Source organism: Saimiri boliviensis, chromosome 2 (assembly GCF_048565385.1).
Source record: "Saimiri boliviensis isolate mSaiBol1 chromosome 2, mSaiBol1.pri, whole genome shotgun sequence".
NCBI classification, from domain to species: domain Eukaryota; kingdom Metazoa; phylum Chordata; class Mammalia; order Primates; family Cebidae; genus Saimiri; species Saimiri boliviensis.
Genome location: NC_133450.1, coordinates 27522914 through 27541418, shown reverse-complemented (window position 1 = coordinate 27541418; position 18505 = coordinate 27522914). Strand labels below are relative to the sequence as shown.

At 39.8% G+C, this 18505-nt stretch overlaps 1 protein-coding gene across 4 annotated transcripts in view; it reads left to right on the top strand.

The window, feature by feature from the left end:
• Positions 1-18505, top strand: part of GPATCH2L (G-patch domain containing 2 like) — a 75793-nt gene that overhangs the window by 11931 nt on the left and 45357 nt on the right. For 3 of the 4 annotated variants that reach the window (XM_003924577.4, XM_074392944.1, XM_074392946.1), the window contains exons 3-8: positions 3102-3166; positions 8546-8722; positions 10238-10317; positions 13307-13374; positions 14700-14754; positions 17793-17878. In XM_003924577.4, coding sequence (XP_003924626.1) covers positions 3102-3166; positions 8546-8722; positions 10238-10317; positions 13307-13374; positions 14700-14754; positions 17793-17878 — 531 coding nt within the window. Of the gene's footprint in view, positions 1-3101; positions 3167-8545; positions 8723-10237; positions 10318-13306; positions 13375-14603; positions 14644-14699; positions 14755-17792; positions 17879-18505 lie in introns of all 4 variants that reach the window. The other variant, XM_074392945.1, reaches the window with a different exon arrangement.

Below are 18505 nucleotides of genomic sequence, written 5' to 3'. Positions count from 1 at the left end.
AGAGCAGTGCCTCCTCTCTTGGATGAAACCTAGTGCAGGAAAAATAATAGATTTTATAGGCCATATTTTGTTTTTCCATTTAAAGTGAAAATAGGTTTGCATCCTATAAAATTTAGATTGCTGTTCTAATGAGAAGGCTGTCAGTAAGGAAATTACGACTGTTAACCTCTAAAATAATATTTAGACACAGACTCAGCACCCTGGAAGTAGCTTTCTAATCCTTCCTCCTTTGCGTTTGTGTATTGCTTTAGAGTTCAGAAAGTGAGGTCATATGCCTCATACTATCACATCTTCAATAATCCACATCTTACATGTAGGAAAATAGGACTAAAGAGTTGAAGTGACATGCCACAAAGGCCATATAAGGGCAGGCAACAGAAGTGTCTAGAACAAGTTTATTCCATTTACATAACATTTACTGAATGTCTGTTATGTGCTGGGCGCTATGCTAGGCACTGGGGACACTGAGATGAGCAAGATACTTTTTCGTCCCTGCCGAGATCACTCTCTTCCATGGTGACAGGATCTTTCTGCCCGGGTTAGGCAAGCAAGGGTGAACTGTATGACTCCTGAGTAGTTTCAGTTCTACCAGTTTGTCGGAAGGTCCAGCTGCCTTCTGATTGTTTCTGGATCTGGATGCTTCAGACCATTTGAGGCGCTGGCCCAGCCCTGGCGAGGAAGTGGTATTGTTGCCTCTATGGGATGTTGACTGCTGTTTCCAGCTAGTGTGAACAGGCTCCTCTCTTCTCAAGTAGTTTCCCTAAAAGGGATGTCCTACCTCCTCCAGCCCTCTGCTTTGTTCATCACCATAGATCAGGGTTCTCACCTTAGGCACTGCTGGCATTTTGGGCCAGATAATTCTCTGTTTGGGGGCTGTGCTGTTCATTGCAGGATTTTGAGCGGCATCCCTGGCCTCTACTCACTAAATGGCAGTAGTTCACCATCTCCTCCTTCCCTGCTTCAAGTCATGACTACCACAAATGTTTTTGGATATTGCCAGATGACGCCTTGGGAGGGGGCTGCAAAATTGTCTCCAGTTGAGAGCCATAGTTCTTGGTGTTTTTAGTACTGAGATTGAGATTGGGTTTTTACTTCATTGACTCTGCTTTTACTGGTAAGTTTGAGTTTCAAATTACAGAACATAATACAACCAAAACATTGATCTGTAGAATATAGAATATAAAAATATAAGAATATAGAATAAAAAACTTTAAAACTGAGAGTTTTTGCTAATTTCAAAACAATACCCTTTAATTGTACCTTAAAAGGGCAAACAGAACTTGGAAGAAAAGCAATTGAGATGAAACCGTTTTCAAGTCAGTACCAAGTTTACACTGTTTAGCTAACAGTGGACAAGAGGTATCCATAGTGTTTTATTAGGCTCAATTCCTATGATGACATATTTGTCAGAAAGTAGATGCCATGCCCAATCATCTGGCTTACCTAGAGTACCTCTGCTTTTAAGGAGGCTCTGTTGGGAAGGTTAGACAGAGATGTGTGACAAAACAAAGAAAGCAATCTAAGTGATGAAAAATTTCATAGTAAAACGTTGGGAGCAAAAGCCTTTGGAGCTGCAGGTTAAGGTGACTTTCTTTACACTAACTGTTGTTTCAGTTGATGTGGCTCAGTTGCTTTTCTAGCAATTTTGTAATACTTAGGCAATACAATTGGTGGCCCAACTTATACTAAATGCGTAAGAAAATAAAATGAGGCGGGCGCGGTGGCTCACGCCTGTAATCCCGGCACTTTGGGAGGCCGAGGCGGGTGGATCATGAGGTCAAGAGATCGAGACCATCCTGGTCAACATGGCGAAACCCCGTCTCTATTAAAAATACAAAAAATTAGCTGGGCATGGTGGCGCGTGCCTGTAATCCCAGCTACTCAGGAGGCTGAGGCAGGAGAATTGCCTGAACCCAGGAGGCGGCAGTTGCGATGAGCCGAGATCGCGCCGTTACACTCTAGCCTGGGTAACGAGCGAAATTCCATCTTAAAAAAAAAGAAAATAAAACGAAAGAATCTATAAAGAAATACGGTTTGTTCCACCGTGGCACATGTATACCTGTGTAACAAACGTGCATGTTCTGCACACGTATCCCAGAACTTAAAGAAATAGGATTTGTTTTATTGACTATTTCTGTGACAGATCTTTTGCATCTGGTGTTCAGAGACAAGCTTGAGTGAGGAAAGCATTGCTTCTTAATTTAATTGGCATTTTTAAGATTTAGTGTTGGCAGGATGTTTGGAAATGTTGCAAAATACAAAATATTTTCAGATTTTTGATCCAGGAATATAGATTGGGATTTTGCCGAGTCTATTTTTTATACAGCATGGTGAAAATGCTTCTTCCTTGCTTTGGTTTCTTGCATCTTCTAGAGCAGGTGAAAAAAAAAAATGACTGTCTTGGAAGAAAATACTTCCAATCAAGGAATAGCTAATACTGTAGAGGATTGAGAAGTTTTTCTTGAACCAGAGAAATCAAATTTAGAAGCACACTGTCAGAAGAAACAGAATCAACTGTGAGCAATATTATGTTTTTAACTTCAGTTTCTTTTTTCAGAATGAGTTTTGTGTATCTTTTCAATATGAAGGAAGATAGTAAATTAGGAAAATACAAGTTTTGCCATTTTTTTTCTTATTCATGGATTTTTGTTTACTTCTTTGTAAGTGGGGAAAACACTTGAAAGATGCTAGATGTCTTAAAGTTACATAGCTTCATTTGAAACTGATAGTTGGCAACATTTAAAAATAAAATTGTTTGGTAAATTTGGAAATTTGTGTTGTTTAATATACCAAACAAGATTGAAATTACCTCTTTGAGCTTTAGTAACCAGTTTCCTAGTCCTAAACTAACAAAGTGACTTTAGATTTTGTGTAGTACTTTAAAATATAAGTGAAAATTTTAGAATTCTCCTTTTTTTTTTTTTTTTTTTTTTTTGGCAGAAGAGGAAAATAAAACTTTGTAGCTTCCCTATGAAATTTAAGTAGCTGATTGGCTAATAGGTTGGAGTGAAATTAGAGAAGCTTGAAAACCAAAATAAGTGTACAGTGCTTTGTTTTTGACTGGAGCTGATGAGTTCTCTTGTGTTTTACTCTTTTTACAGTGAAACCAGCAGTGTGTGTAGCAGCAGTGACACTGGGCTCTTTACCAATGATGAAGGGCGACAAGGTAATGTTGATCCCAGCTTTGGGACATTGGTTCTGTGTTTATGGAAAGATTTGAATAATCATAGGAGTGACTCATGGAGAATATGGTGACTGTCTGTGGCAATGGTTCTCAAACTTTAAGGCATGCGAGAGCCATCTGGGGAACTGTTAAAACCCCACAGCCCTGAGCTCCCAGAAATCAAATAGGTCTAGAGTTGGCCCTTGGAATCTGCATTTTTCACAAGCATCTGAAGTGATTTTTATGCAGGTAGACCAGACATTGGGAATCCCTGGTCTAGGTAGTCAGTGTCGAGCCTGGGACATTGTGAAGTTTCTTTTTATTAGAATCAAGAAATAGCCTCATGTGTTACTGTCTTGTTTTAGATATTAAGACATTCTTGTTTCATATAGAGAAAATTTTGCCACTTTTACAGACTTACTTATAAATGATTGTAGTGTTCTAGGTGAATATATTATATAGAACATCATTTTCCTCAAAGTAAAACTCCTAGAGTATATAGAGTCCTGTGAATAAGGCTGGTATATGTTAATTACCAGTTCTTTATTTTTACTACCTAAACACTAATTTAAACCTTTGTCTAGATATAAGGGTATTTTATAAAATGTTTGTCCTCTAGACTTGTGTGGGGCCACATGCCAATAAAATTTTTATGTAGCCTTTTTGGACTGTGGTTTTCTTAATCTAAATAAGGGACTTAGGATTTCTAAAGTCTTTTCTAGCTCCCAAATCCAAAAATTTTTCCCCATCGGTTAAGCAGTTAAAGGACAGGTGGCTAGGTTGATCCAGTTAGGCTCCCCAGTAACTGAAGGGATCCTGTGACTGTGAGACTTAGCATTCAATTCCTGATTTTTGGAGAGGAAGTGTGGGGACAGCATCTTGTTCATGCCTCAAGAGTTGTTCAACTCCTCTTGGAGTTTTTGAGCTTCCTACTATGATGGAGGCTGTTGTGAGTACATTTCTGTCTTTTAGGTTCTGAAGGAGTTACGTGTCATTAGCGATTATGTGTGTGTGTGTGTGTGTGTGTGTGTGTACAGGTAGGCTCTAACTAGAGTTTTGATTTTATTATCTCGTACCAGGAAAGTCTGGTGTCTTTCCATGAATGAGTTATACATGCTATTCAGAGTTACCAATGTTTGCTCTTTTTCTTTGCTTTTCTATAGTGCTAAGAATATCACAATACACCTCTTAAGGTTATGATGCATAATTATACAGAGATGGAAGAAAGTGTGGACTTGTTACAGCAGATTACGTTTTAGGGCCTTTGGAAAGCCTTTTCACTGATTAGGATTCCTTAGTTTATTAAGAAAGATTATAGAATATTCTGTAGACCCAGCTTTCCTCTCTTTCTCTGCCTCAGCTTCACACAGTCTGGTGACATTGTTGCTTAATGTTGTCAACATAAAGCTGTATGATTCCTTGCCTCTGTGCCTTTGTTTATGCTGGTCTTTCTGCCTGATATCTCATCTTCCTTGAATGGCTGGTCATCTATCAAGACACAGTTCTCCTTTTGCCCCTGCAGGGGCATATTTATGGACTGTATCAGTGGGTCTTCTTGGTTTCAATTTCTTGTTGAGGTTGGCCTGTAGGAGGCATCAGCAGAAGACCAAAGGGAGGGAGGTGAGTGATTTTGGATATATTAGTCAAGATTTTATTGTGGTAAGGCTGCTTAACAGCCCCCAAATTTTAGTGGCTCATCACAGTTTACCACACTCATTTATTACAATGGGCTGTGGGTTGCCTATGGTTCCATTGATCTTGCCTGGGCTTCGCCGGTCTCAAGTTAGGTTTACATCTATTCAGTGTATTTTATTTTGGGACCTAGGTGGAAGGAGCAATGGTGATAGGCGGCATGGACTTCTTATGGCAGAGGATGTAAATGCCAGGTGACCCAGGCTAGACCACGTGTACAGACTTAAAGCCTTTGCTTGAATTATGTTTGTTAATTTTCTACTACGTAGAGCAGGTCCTATGACCAAGCCCAGTGTCAGTAGGATGAGGAAGTGTGCTCTTCCTAAAAGGGAGGGTACTGTGGAATCCAATGGCAAAGAGCAAAAGACATGGATGAATGATTCTATTATAGAGAAGACTTGGAAACGCTAATGTAGTCTACCGTATTAGATTATGGCTTTCCCTGACACCCTTTCTGTTGGATTGCCAGTTGGCAGTGGTGTGTTCCTCTGCTGAAGGCCACCATTCTTGTTTGGCAGCCTTCTCTTCTAACCGCAGTTCTTTGGGCTCTGATAACCATTCTTTCCCTTGCCATTCCAAGTGTAGGAATGGTAAAGGCCTCCTGCTGTAGTGGCTCACCCGATGTGCTTCCCCATCCCTTGTCGGGTTCCTTGTTAGTACTGTCTCCACCTTTGTGAATAGTCACTTCATTAAATCTCTGCAATGACCCCATTTAAATGTGCCATGTGTTTGCTGAGGGGTTTCTGGCCAATAGCCCTTTCTCCTTCTTTGTGCTCTGTAGCTCCTTGTATTATACTTATTATTTTTATATTACTAGATTATGTTATTGTTTCTAGGTACGTGTCTTTTCCCTTGAAACTTTTCAAGGCAGGACTTATTATGTGCAACCATAGTATCTAGCACGTTCCTGGCATATAGTGAATGCTTAATAAATAATGATTGAAAATCCAGGGAAAACTCTCCTTTTTCCCCCCCAAACAAAATTGTACATAGATTCTTAGATTACAAAACAACTAAGCCTATTGGGTTAAAGCAAAATTCTAGAGGAGCCAGAGGTCAGGAGCCTGATCCACCCAGCCTCTTGCTTATTTCCTGGCAGCACTTTTTTTTTTTTTTTTTTTTAAAGACACAGCCTTTCTCTGTCATCCAGGGTGGAGTGCAGTGGCACTATTTCAGCTCACCTGGATTCAAGCGATTCTCCTGTCTTAGCCTCCTGAGTAGCTGGGACTACAGGCGCCTGCCAGCACACCTGGCTAATTTTTGTATTTTTAGTAGAGATGGTTTCACCTTGTTGGTCAGGCTGGTCTTGAACTCCTGACCTCTGGTGATCCATATGCCATGGCCTCCCAAAGTGCTGGGATTACAGGTATGAGCTATCGTGCCCAGCTCTTCGCAGTGCTCTTTTAAGGAGCTCCTGTATCAGGCATCTTAGTGAACCCAGGTTGAAGACTACTGGTCTATGTGATCGCACAACGTTCAGTGAGTCCCTTTTTGTATTATTAAGAATATTGAATGAATGCTTGAGAACCAAAAAAATTTCATTATAGTCAGCCGTTTGTCATCAGAAAACATGGCCTAATTAAATATACTATTTCAATAAATGGCCTAAAGAATACTTATGAATAAGGAAAGAATTAATATATTGGAGTACAGAGAAACTAATTATTGTACACTAATTACTGTCTTCAATTCATCCATGTGTCTGGTTTTGTGAGATGCTTTTAGAGTTGCGGTTCTCAAAACGTCCCCAGACCAGCTTAGCATCATGAGGGAACTTGTAAGAAATACACATTTTTGGTCTGCTCAGACCAGAATCAGAAACTCTGGAGGAAGGCTCAGTGTTTTAACAAGCCCTCCTGGTGCTTCTGATGCATGCTCAAAGTTGAGAACTGCTGTATCAGAGAGCTGTGTGTGATGTTTTTATAAGGAAACACTTTGAGTAACTTCCTTAGTGGCAATATCTGTTGCTTTTCACCAGAATGCAGTTTTCATTGTCCATTTTGGAGATCACCACAGTGATTTAAGAGTTATTATCCTTGCTGTTAATGACCCATGAATGTCATACTTCGTGTGATTGACATGTTTTGAGCACCTTCTGTGGAATCCAGAGTACGTTAGAGAATGACTGCATTATGAACTCTTTAGATATTCTTGTAATAAATTCCTTCATCTTTGCCATTTTGAAAGGGATATGGTGTGGCTGACATAAAATTATCTATCTTATTCTTTGTTGGCAGGAATAAACTTTGGTGGAAACTGAGATACTATCGTTGTAGCCAGTAGAAAGAAGTTTGTATCAACAGTCTGGATATATGGATCTAGTTGTGACTTTGCTATTAATTAACAATATGGCTTTGGGAAAATGGTATGATTTATTGAAAAGCCTCTGGGAATTATATATTTTTTTTGTGGTTATTTTTTTTTCTCCTCAGTAGCTTGGGTTGCTAGTCTCAAGATGATTTTCTGTCCCATTAATGAGATATCAAGAAAAAATGAAGTATGGACATACATTGTTTATTCACCTTTTATGAGAAAGGCAAATATAGCAAGAAATCCCTCAGGAATAGCTAGCTTTGAATTGAGAAACATTTATGGACTTTGAATCCCCAAGTTTATTTATACCACTGAGAATGGTACAGGGGAGGCAGTTCATTTTTGTAGTAAAGATCTCAGGGTTTTGAGTTAGTCTGGCTTTGGGTTCAGATCCTGGCTTCATTGTTTACTAAATTGACCTTGACTTCTCTGGACTTTAGTTGCCTTGTTTGTAAGTTGAAGTTAGTGTAGGGCTTGGAAGAGATGACATATTTATAGATTTTTAGTGTGGATGCTGGTAGGTTGTAAGGGCTTAGTAAGTGATAGCTTCATCTATTTATTTTTTACTATTAAAGCAGTCCAGAGTAACACAGTATGACATTTATGTGAAACCAGGTTTATGTTTCAGTTTTCATTGTAATATGAATCAAGAAGGACCAGAACATTTTGTGTGTGAGTGTGTGTGCGCTTTGATATATTTAAAAGTGTAATCAGCCTGTAATTCCAGCACTTTGGGAGGTTGAGGTGGAAGGATTGCTTGAGCCCAGGAGTTTAAGACTAGTGTGGGCAACATAAGGAGACCCAGTTTCTACAACGAATTGAAAAAAAAAAGCTGGGTGTAGTGGCTCATGCCTGTAATCTCAGCACTTTGGGAGGCCAAGGCAGGTGGATCAGGTGAGGTAAGGAGTTCAAGATCAGCCTGGCCAACATGGCAAAACTCCATGTCTACTAAAAAATACAAAAATTAGCTGGGCTTGGTGGTGGGCATCTGTAATGCCAGCTAATTAGGAGGCTGAGACAGGGAGAATTGCTTGAACTTGGGAGGGGAGGTGGGGGTTGCAGTGAGTGGAGATCACACTACTGCACTCTGGCCTGGGCAACAGAGCAAGACTCCATCTCAAAAAAACCAAAAAAAAATTGCCAGGCATAGTGGCATGAGCCTGGGGTCTCAACCACTTGAGAGGCTGAGGTGGGAGGATTGCCTCAGCATGTGATTGTGCCACTGCAGTCCAGCCTGGGTAACAGAGCAAGACCCTGTCTCAAAAAGGAAAAAAAAAAAGGATGATCAAAACTATAGCACAAAGAAATCATCCCTCCCATTTGTTTTCTCAGACCTTGTTTAAAATTGTAGCTTATGGTATAATCTCTTTACTTTAGGTGATGACGAGCAGAGTGATTGGTTCTATGAAGGAGAATGTGTACCAGGATTCACTGTCCCTAATCTTCTGCCCAAGTGGGCTCCTGATCATTGCTCTGAAGTAGAAAGAATGGATTCTGGATTGGATAAATTTTCAGATTCCACATTCCTTTTACCTTCTCGGCCAGCTCAAAGAGGTGAGTTCTGAGGCGACTAAGAACTTCATGCTTTTATGGTTCTATTTGGGCAGAGCAATCATCACATAGCAAGCATACTCATGCCTTCAAGCACACATTAACTGTCTGCATTGTGGACATGCAGGATTTTCTAGGAGATTCAGAGTAATTCTCAAAGCTTAAGGTTCTCTCCATTCCTTCCTAAACGAATCCATGGAGACTCTTGGGACATAGATTAGCAGGACATTCCTTCAGCTTGCCATTGCTATTTGTGCCAGATTTAGGGAGCTTAGCGTCATGTGACAGCTGCTTTGAAACTGATAGGTTATTGAGTATCAGATATTGGAAGAGAACAGATTTCAATCAGAACATTTGCATACATATTTTTATTTTCAGTAAGAGCATTCACATATAATAGTGTTTTTAAAATGGATGCTTTTAAAATAATTTAAGTAGTTTTATTTTAATGACCCTATTATTGGGGACTTTAAAACAAAGGTGTTTCATTTTCCCTTTGCTTTTTCTTCAATTATGATGTACAGAGTGGCTGGAAAGAACCTAGGACAGAGAGATGAAAATGTGGTGTTAATATTCTGGTGCTGTCTGCCATGCTCTGTGACAGTCACTTCATTTTCTTGGGATGTCAGTCATCACTTAAGATATGTGACATTGGACTAAACCATTTCTTCTAGCGCTATACATTTATGATTCTAGGGTTCCCAGTAACTCCATAATCAACCAGTCAGTCAGTCACTAGTACTTTGTTGAACATCTGTTGGTGATCAGAATCACACTGTGAGATGTAAACTTGTATTATGTAGGCTTTTGTCATGGTGAATTTGGGTGGTTGAAAGGCCATCTCACAGCAGTTGGTTCTTGGTAAAGACCGGTTGAGGCACACATTGCTTTACTGAACATTTCGATAAACATTTCCAGACATTTTTAATGGATCACTTAAAATATACACAAATAAGCAGGAATAGTAAGAAGAAACTTAAAATGGCCTGTAATCTCATATCCAGAGACAATGTCCTTAATAACATTTTGGTATGGATTCCTCCAGTTGTTCTTACCTTGTGTAGAACACATGTGGCAGTGAGAAAAGTTGGGTTATCTGATGCATGCTATTTTCCCCATGCTATCATGAATTAGAATGTTTTTGGCGTAGAAACTAACATTTAATTTAAAATTAAACATTGTTAGTAGTACCTTATATTTATGTAGAGTTTTCAGTTTATAAAGTCCCTTCTACTTGCTATTTCATTGGGTCTTTAAAACAGCCCAGTAAGGTAGGACTGAGTGATTGTCCCTCTTATAGATGGAGGATGCCTAGGTCAAAGGTAAATGGCATGCCTGTGATCATACTGCTAGTGACAAAGACATGGGAATAAGAAATCCTTGGCAGATAGCTCTGTAATACTAGTTTAAAGGTCAGTCTAGTAAGATCCTGGGGGTAAAGACTTCAGTGTACTAGAAACATATGATTGCTTATGGATTTTCTGCATTCAGTATCTGAAGCCTTTCTTCTTTTTTTAGGGTACCATGCTCGCTTGAATCGTCTGCCTGGAGCGGCAGCTCGATGCCTCAGAAAGGGGCGAAGAAGGCTGGTTGGGAAGGTGATACCTCTCACAGTTTACTGGGCTCAGTGGGGAGATAATATTCCCTGTGGGAGTTGTATACCCTATTAACAATCAGAGGTGCTACAGAACTCCCTGACATTAGTGGAGCCAACTGGAAGGTGTTGGCAGTTTACAAGAGTGAACATTATATAGAATGTGAACGGATATACAAATCAAATATGAAATGTAATTCATACAGAAGTTCTGATGAAGAAAACACTGTCATTACAGTATCTTTTGCCTATAGAACTACAAGCTTATCTGTCTCTTTTGTAACTTTTTATTAATGTTATGTTATTACTGTGTAAGTTAAAATACTCTTGGCTTCTTTATGACTCCTCGTGAATTCATGAATGCATCTTTGTTCTTTCCTAACTTTGGTCTTTCATCCTAGAATTCATTAAAAAAAAAAAAAATCTGCTATTGAATTTCAAGAGCCCCTCCTTGACCATGAGGGAGAACTATTGCTGTTTATTCAGTTCTGCCTTTGCCAGGGATGGTGCTAGGCACTCAGCTCATTTAATTCTTCCAGCAACCTTGTAGAAAAAGTGCAAGCTCCCTTTAGTAGGTGAGGAAAACTTAGGTTCGAAGACGTTAAGGAATGTCTTATGTTACCCAGATATGAGTGGCAGAAAAGAGATTTGAACCCAGATTTACTTTTTATCTTTTTAAATTTTTGTTTATTTAATTTTATTTCTTACTCCACTTTGAGATTGAGAAATTAAGACAGGGGCTTATCCTCAGTCAGAGAAGATGGTGGTGGGCAAAGAATAAGGAAGGGGGAGGCATTGAGAGCATTTTGTTTGTTCACTTGGTAAGCATTTAGAAGGCCTGCTAGGTGGTGCACTGTGTGCCACAGTCTGGCTACCCTTAAGAGGGTGCTACTGTTTTATCATCTCATCAGGGAGCAGTTTTCTCAAGTTTTAGACATGCAAAAGAAATGAGGCTGTTTATTTCCAGACAAGCTCAAAATTCTTATTTCTTCTTATTTTTAAATTTAAGTCCCATGTGTTTTTGTTTTGTTTTGTTTTGTTTTGAGACAGAATCTCACTTTGTTGCCTAGGCTGGAGTGTAGTGGCATAATCTCGGCTCACTGTAACCTCTGCTTCCCGGGTTCAAGTGATTCTCCTGCCTCAGCCTACCAAATAACTGGGATTACAGGCACCCATCACCACGCCTAGCTAATTTTTGTATTTTTAGTAGAGATGGGGTTTCGCCATGTTGCCCAGGCTGGTCTCGAACTCCTGACCTCAGGCAATCTGCTGGCCTCGGCTTCCCAAAGTGCTGGGATCACAGGCATGAGCCACCGTGCCTGGCCTCAAGTTCAAATCTTGAATTAGAAAGACAGTTGATTGTTGGAAGACTGATACCTTTCTGATTACTCGTTTATAGACAGAATACTGCTTTTGCTATTCCAGGAGCTTATTGTTAACAGGATAGCTAGCAGAATAGCAGTCATGGGGTGGAGGAAGGAAAGGGTTTTACTTTTTATCGTTTAGGCTTGACAGATAATGTTCCCGCTGCCACCTATGTTACTTTTTTTCAGCTTTTATAAAACGAGAGCCTTCTGCTTCCGTGCAGGCAAGCCACTCCAGGCCTATTGGACGTGCCTCTAATGATTTCAAATGAATAGGATAATATTTACTTGTTTAATTCATCTTCATCACCTTAAAGGGATATTTATCATTTCTAGCAGAGGTCACCACTCTACCCCCCTTCTTCCCCCTCCCCCATCTCTCTTCTGCTTTTCTAAATTGTAATCATAAATAATGAGTTTCATTCACAGCTCCCTGCCAGCGAGCTGCTAATTACACAAAGTACTGCTTGTAATTTACACAGTAATAAACTGTAAATTTAAACATTACGGCACTTTAAGTTAATAATTTTTCTGCTGTAACAAATAGCTCATTTTTCACCCATCTTTTCCGTTGGCCCCCCTACCATGTCTGTGTCTGTGATCAGTAGGCATAGCCATAAGGGATGCAGAATATGAAGAATACAGTATATGAAAATTTCGCATTTAACTCCACTCCTGCCCAGACTCTGGCCTCAGATTCATTTTTCTATAGCCAGTTGTTCTGCTGAAATGTGTAACCTGATGTTTAGGACAGTCCACACAGATAGATAAATACAGGTAATAACATTTGTCCAGACACAAATGGGTTTGAAGAACAGCCTTGACGTTCTTGACGTTCATGCCTGTGACTTGTGTTCTCTCAACACGACAGTTACTGAGGTGTATGTTGGTATGCCTTCCCAGGGGCCATGGTAGATAAGCACTGTGAATGTACTCAAGTTAAATGAAGAGTGAATGGCCATTTTCCAATTTTTTGGAAATGGTTGGTTTCTGAATTGTTTGTGGTGTTAATGGGTAAGCTTTTACACTGTAATCTTGAGAACCCTGAATTTTGGAATCAATTTTATACAAGCTTCTATTTTTATTTCATGAGATGACATTTGAGGGACAAAGTACAGAGTAACAATTTTTGCAAGTCACAAAAGTCCTCTGATGTATTTATATTTAGTCAGCAGATATTTATGTTTTACCAGTGAGGATTTGGTTATGTCCCAGGATGAAGACTGTTGGAACTATAATCACATAGCTCTAGGGAGCTTGGTGTGCTGGCCTGTTAAAAATTGGCTACTGTTGTATTTGCTAAAACAATATTTTTACTCCTATATACTTCACTAGTTCCAGGAGGTATATTACTTACTATATTAAAATGCCATATATGGCGAATGGTGTTTATAAAAACTTCTGGATCACTAGAGAATAATAAATTAGGATAACATGTAATACTTTTAAGATAGATTCCAATAAAAAGAGACATAGTTGCTGTTTTATTTTAAGATTCGCTTTTGACATGTGCCTTTTCAGATTGCCTTGGCTGGCACAGTTATGGGAAAAATTGAGCTAGGTGACACATTGTGCTTTATGTTTGTTTCTGTGGTTGGATGTTACTCTTGTCTGCTTCTGTCTTTTTAGGAGACCAGCATAAACACCTTGGGTACGGAGAGGATAAACCATATCACTAGTGACCCTCGGCAGAAAGAGTAAGTGCTTATGTATTTACTGGCTGCGCTAGTTTCTCCTTGGAGGAGGAGGTGGAGGGGAGTCTTATGGAGCAAATTAGAAATCAGGCTTCAGAGCTAAAAGAGATCTTAAAGATTTGTACTTTATAACAGTTAAAGATGGCAACATCCTAAACCTGTGACCGTGATATTCTTTTCTTTTCAAGACTAGTTTCATTGTATTGCTTTTTTATACCTACAGATGCTGCATTTAGTAGACTCCAGTAAGGATGTTTATTTTAGACTAATTTTTCTGTCTCTAAATTTTTTTTCCAAAATGTATGATTGCCTCTGTCCTCCTATATTCTCTTCCCATTTTTAGACCTTTTTATAGGAAAATATCTTTTCTTTTTTTTCATCTTTCTTTTTGTTGAGACAGGGTCTGGCTCTATCACCCAGGCTGGAGTACAGTGGCACCATCATGGCTCACTGCAACCTCTGCCTCCTAGGTTCAAGCGATCCTCCCACTTTGGCCTCCTGAGTAGTTGGGAATACAAGTGCGTGCCACTGTGCCTGGCTAGTTTTTGTATTTTTTGTAGAGACAGGGTTTTGCCATGTTGTCCAGGCTGGCTTTGAACTACTGGGCTCAAGCAGTCTGTGCACTTTGGCCTCCCTAATTGTTGGAATTATAGGCGTGAGCCACTGTGCCTAACCTGTACAATATCTTTTTGTCCTAATTACTGTGGTGAGTGCTGTAGGAAGGCTGTATGTAGCCACAGGAAAATAATTCTGCCACTTCCTGTGACAGCCTTGTCCCCTAACATGGTTGGTTTTTTCGTCTTTCCTGTATGCATCATGCTCAGTACCCAGTTACGATCTTGTACACATCCAGACTGGGGTAATTTTAACATACAAAATACAAGCGTGGGTGTGGTTTATGCCCTTGTTGAGTTGAGGCTCCTGTTGTCAGGCACAGCTGAGAGGGTATTGCTGTCACACTATAGTCTTGGGTTTATTTCTGTTGTCCGGTCTTTTACATTCCATTGCAAGCCTTTTTCCTTTGAAGAGGGTTTTTTTTTTTTTTTTTTTTTTTTTTTTTTTTTTTAGCAAAGTGTTCACATACATTTAATCTCTTTCTCCTCTGATTGCATCTTTTCTTCATTCCCTTCTTTGTCTTCATTATTCCAACATCTTATCTTCTTCTCCTTTCTGTAATTTTCCTACCACTTCTTTTATTGTTTTCTTTCCTGTTATTCTCTCCCTCTCTTTAGTTTCTGGTTACCATCAGCTGAGAAAAGAGAACGAAATCAGGTAAGATCATTTTTCTTTGTCATCTTTATTTTATCATTTGGTTTCCTTTTCTTTAGAAAGAATAAAGCGTTGGCTTCTAATTTTCCTCACATTTCTGCTTGTACACATGAGGTAAGGTTTCCTCTTTCTTGTTATTTTGATTTTCTTGGAGAACGGTTTTCTAAGAGTATCCAACACTTACTGGTCAACACTGCAGCTAATTTCTTTTTTTAGGTTCAACTGTGATCATTAGTTTCTTGTAGCATGTATTTCATAGGAATCCTGTTTTTATTTTAGTTTTGAACTTGTTCGGTATGAATGCAGAATGAATCTCATTTGCGTACAGTTTAGTTCAACGTCAGAATCCTGCATTGAGAAGTACTATGTTGAAGCCTAAATGCATGGAGCAGAAGGTAGAGCTGCTTTGGGTGAAGTGGGGTCAAAGCCTTAGAGCAGTGGTCCCCAACCTTGATGGCACTAGGGACCAGTTTTGTGGAAGGCAGTTCTTCCATGGACCCAGGTCAGGGACGTGGTGAGGGAGGTGGTTTTGGGATGATTCAAATGCATTACATTTATTGTGCCCTTTATTTCTATTATTATTACATTGTAATATATGATGAAATAATTATACAACTCACCATAATGTAGAATCAGTGGGAGACCTGGGCTTGTTTTCCTGCAACTAGACAGTCCATCTGGGGATGATGGGAAACAGTGACAGATCACCAGGCATTAGGCTCTCGTAAGGAGCATGCAACCTAGATCCCTCACATGTACAGTTCACAGTAGGGATTGTGCTTCTATAAGAATCTAATGTGGCTGCTGATCTGACATGAGGTAGAGCTCAGGCAGTAATGCCAACGATGGCGAGTGGCTGCTTGCTGGCAGCTTATCTCCTGCTGTGCGGCCCTGGAGTTGGGGACCCCTGCCTTAGAGCCTTTCCGTCCTAGTCTTTTCCTTAGCTACCCCCATGAGGGGGCCTTTGGCATATTTAGGCCTATGTAGAGGGCTCCCAATTTAAAAATTAACTTGCAGTGGTTATCGATATGTTTCTTTATGTGTAAAGTTTTGCGATTTTTTTTTGTGGAAGATTGCTTTATCTCGGTGATTAGTTGTAAAATAGATGAACACTGACAGGTAAGATGTTTTAGGCTTCCTGTCTGTTGCTGTTGGGGTTTTCTTTTGGAAACAGAAACTTGCTTTCTTGCCCAGGTTGGAGTGTAGTGGTGTGACCTTGGCTCACTGCAGCCTCCACCTTGGAGGTTCAAGCAGTTCTCCTGCCTCAGCCTCCTGAGTAGCTGGGACTACAGGCTCGCCCTGCTAATTTTTTGTATTTTAGTAGAGAAGGGGTTTCACCATGTTGCCCAGGCTGGTCTTGAACTCCTGAGCTCAGGCAATCTGCCCGCCTCAGCCTCCCAAAGTGTTAGGATTACAGGTGTGAGCCATGCGCCCAGCTGTTTGTTTGTTTGTTTTTTTTTTTAAATGACATAGTAGCTTATTGAATTGATACACATTTTAGACTTGGAATCTTCATTATTAATTTGCTGTTTTGAATTGAACTAGAGTGGTAGAAGATATAACTGGTGTATGTGTATGAGATGATTTTAGATGACATATGGACACACAATTTTTTAAGTTATGTATTATGGTGTACATTAGGAAAAAATGTATATCAAACTTGTTATTTCATGGAAGTATAGTAAGGACAAGGCTGTGCAAAGATAATTGATATGAGGAAAAATAATAAGCAGTAGTACAGGTTGTAGGCAGGTAAAGAAAGTCATGAAGGTGGTATGTTAGAGTTTGCAGTTTGGGGAATGTTAAGCTAGAGCCCTAATCATGTCTGCATTAGAGGATCTAAAGGCACAAGGGGACCTGTGGCAGTCACCTGGTCCAGATGTGTTATTTGCAGATGATGAATTGGAGATCTATAAGATTCAAACTATTTGCCCAAAGTCATACAGCTAGTAGAACCAAGATTGGAACCTCTGTGGCAGATAGAACAGTTGCTTAGTTTGTGTTCTCATAAAATACGTTTGAAGTCATCATTCTGGATTCTTCCAGTCTTTGTATGTCAGAAGGCACTAAATTCTAAATTTTTTGGAGAGGACTATTTGTTGTGGAAAAAGTCCAAAGAAACTAGCAAACATAAAGTGAGGTATCTTATTTGATCCTCACAGCCACCTTTTGAAGTCAAATAGATGTTTTGCAAATAAGAAACTGAGATTATAATCTGAAAGCAATATTTCACTTAGCCCTCATAATAACCCTGTAAAATAGGTAAGACAGGCTGGGAGTGGTGGCTCACGCTTGTAATCCTAGCACTTTGGGAGGCTGAGGCGGGTGGATCACCTGAGGTCAGGGGTTTGAGACGAGGCTGGCCAACATGGAGAAACCCCATCTCTACTAAAAAAACAAAAACAAAAAAAATTAGCTGGCCATGGTGGCTGGCGTCTGTAATCCCAGCTACTTGGGAGGCTGAGGCAGGAGAATTGCTTAAACCTGGGAGGCAGAAGTTGCAGTCAGCCAAGATTGCGCCACTGCACTCCAGCCTGGGCGATGGAGCGCTACTCTGTCTCTAAAAAAAATAATATAGGTAAGACAGATAGTGATATATTCATTTAACAGATGAGGATAGTAAAGCTCAGAGGTTATATGATTTTTGACGCTCAGTATCTTAGTGGTGGATTGGAACTAAAAGGTATTCTAATTCTTAGTCTAGTTCTTTTTCCACTATAATATGCTGCTGTTGTGCCAACCAGTTATTCTTGGAATCATTTGCCAGGATAAGGAAATGGAAAGGTAATTTCATGGTAATCTTGGAAACAAGGGCTGATACACAGTTGATAATCATCAGGCACAAGTTCTTGTTATATCACTTGGAAAATACTGTCTTTTGCCATTTAAGTGACTATTGTATATCAGAAGTTTTTGAAAAGTTGTTTAACAAGGAATAGTTTTTTGTTTTTTTTTTTTTGAGGTGTGCTAGATCAGGTTTGGCACATTCACAGGCACCCTATCAAATATGTGTGACTTTACTGACCAGTGTCTACGTTTGATATGACAAAAGAGTTGGTCAAAGCAGAAAAGTAATCAAAGTGTAGGTTACCCTTTAGGATCAGGTCTGTTTCATGTAAGCCTTACTAAAATAGTCTTATTTATTCCTGCAGTTCAATCCTCTGTCTCCCCTTTACTCCCTGGATGTTCTTGCCGATGCTTCTCACCGAAGGTGTTCACCAGCACACTGCTCTGCCAGGTAATTGTCTTTTAGTAGCTGTTATTTTCTTCTGGACAGTACTATATTCCTTTCTATAACACCTCAAATTATAAAGTCTGTTTGTGTACAGTATCCAGTTTGATCCTGACAACAATCCTTTGAGGTAAATAGATGTTTTACAGATGTAGAAACTGAGGCAGAGCAGTGAAGTATCTTTCCTGTGGTCACAAGGCTAGTATGTGATTAAGTCTCATACTTAACTTTGACCTAAGTCTTCTAGTTCATATTTCATTTTATTTCTGCTGCTAAAAGCCCCATCTTCAAAGAACATTATTAATGTTCCTTGGCATGACCTGCAAAACCCTGCATAATCTGACTTCTCCCTACATTTACAGCCTCCTTCCGTATAATATTCTCCCTCTGTGGGGGAGAGATCCAGCGGTACCAGGGAGCTCTGTTTTGTTCTTCAAAAATAGCAGCAGTCCTTTGCTGCCTCTGAACCTTTCCACTTCTTCCCTTTGCCTGGAAAACTGTCTTTGAGCTGCTGCTTGTGTCAGCTAAGTTGCCACCTCCTCAAGGAGGACCGCTCAGACCATCTTGTCTAAGGGGCCACCTCCAGCACTTCCTGCTCATTATCTGTCTGTTTCCTTTATGGCTCGACCACAG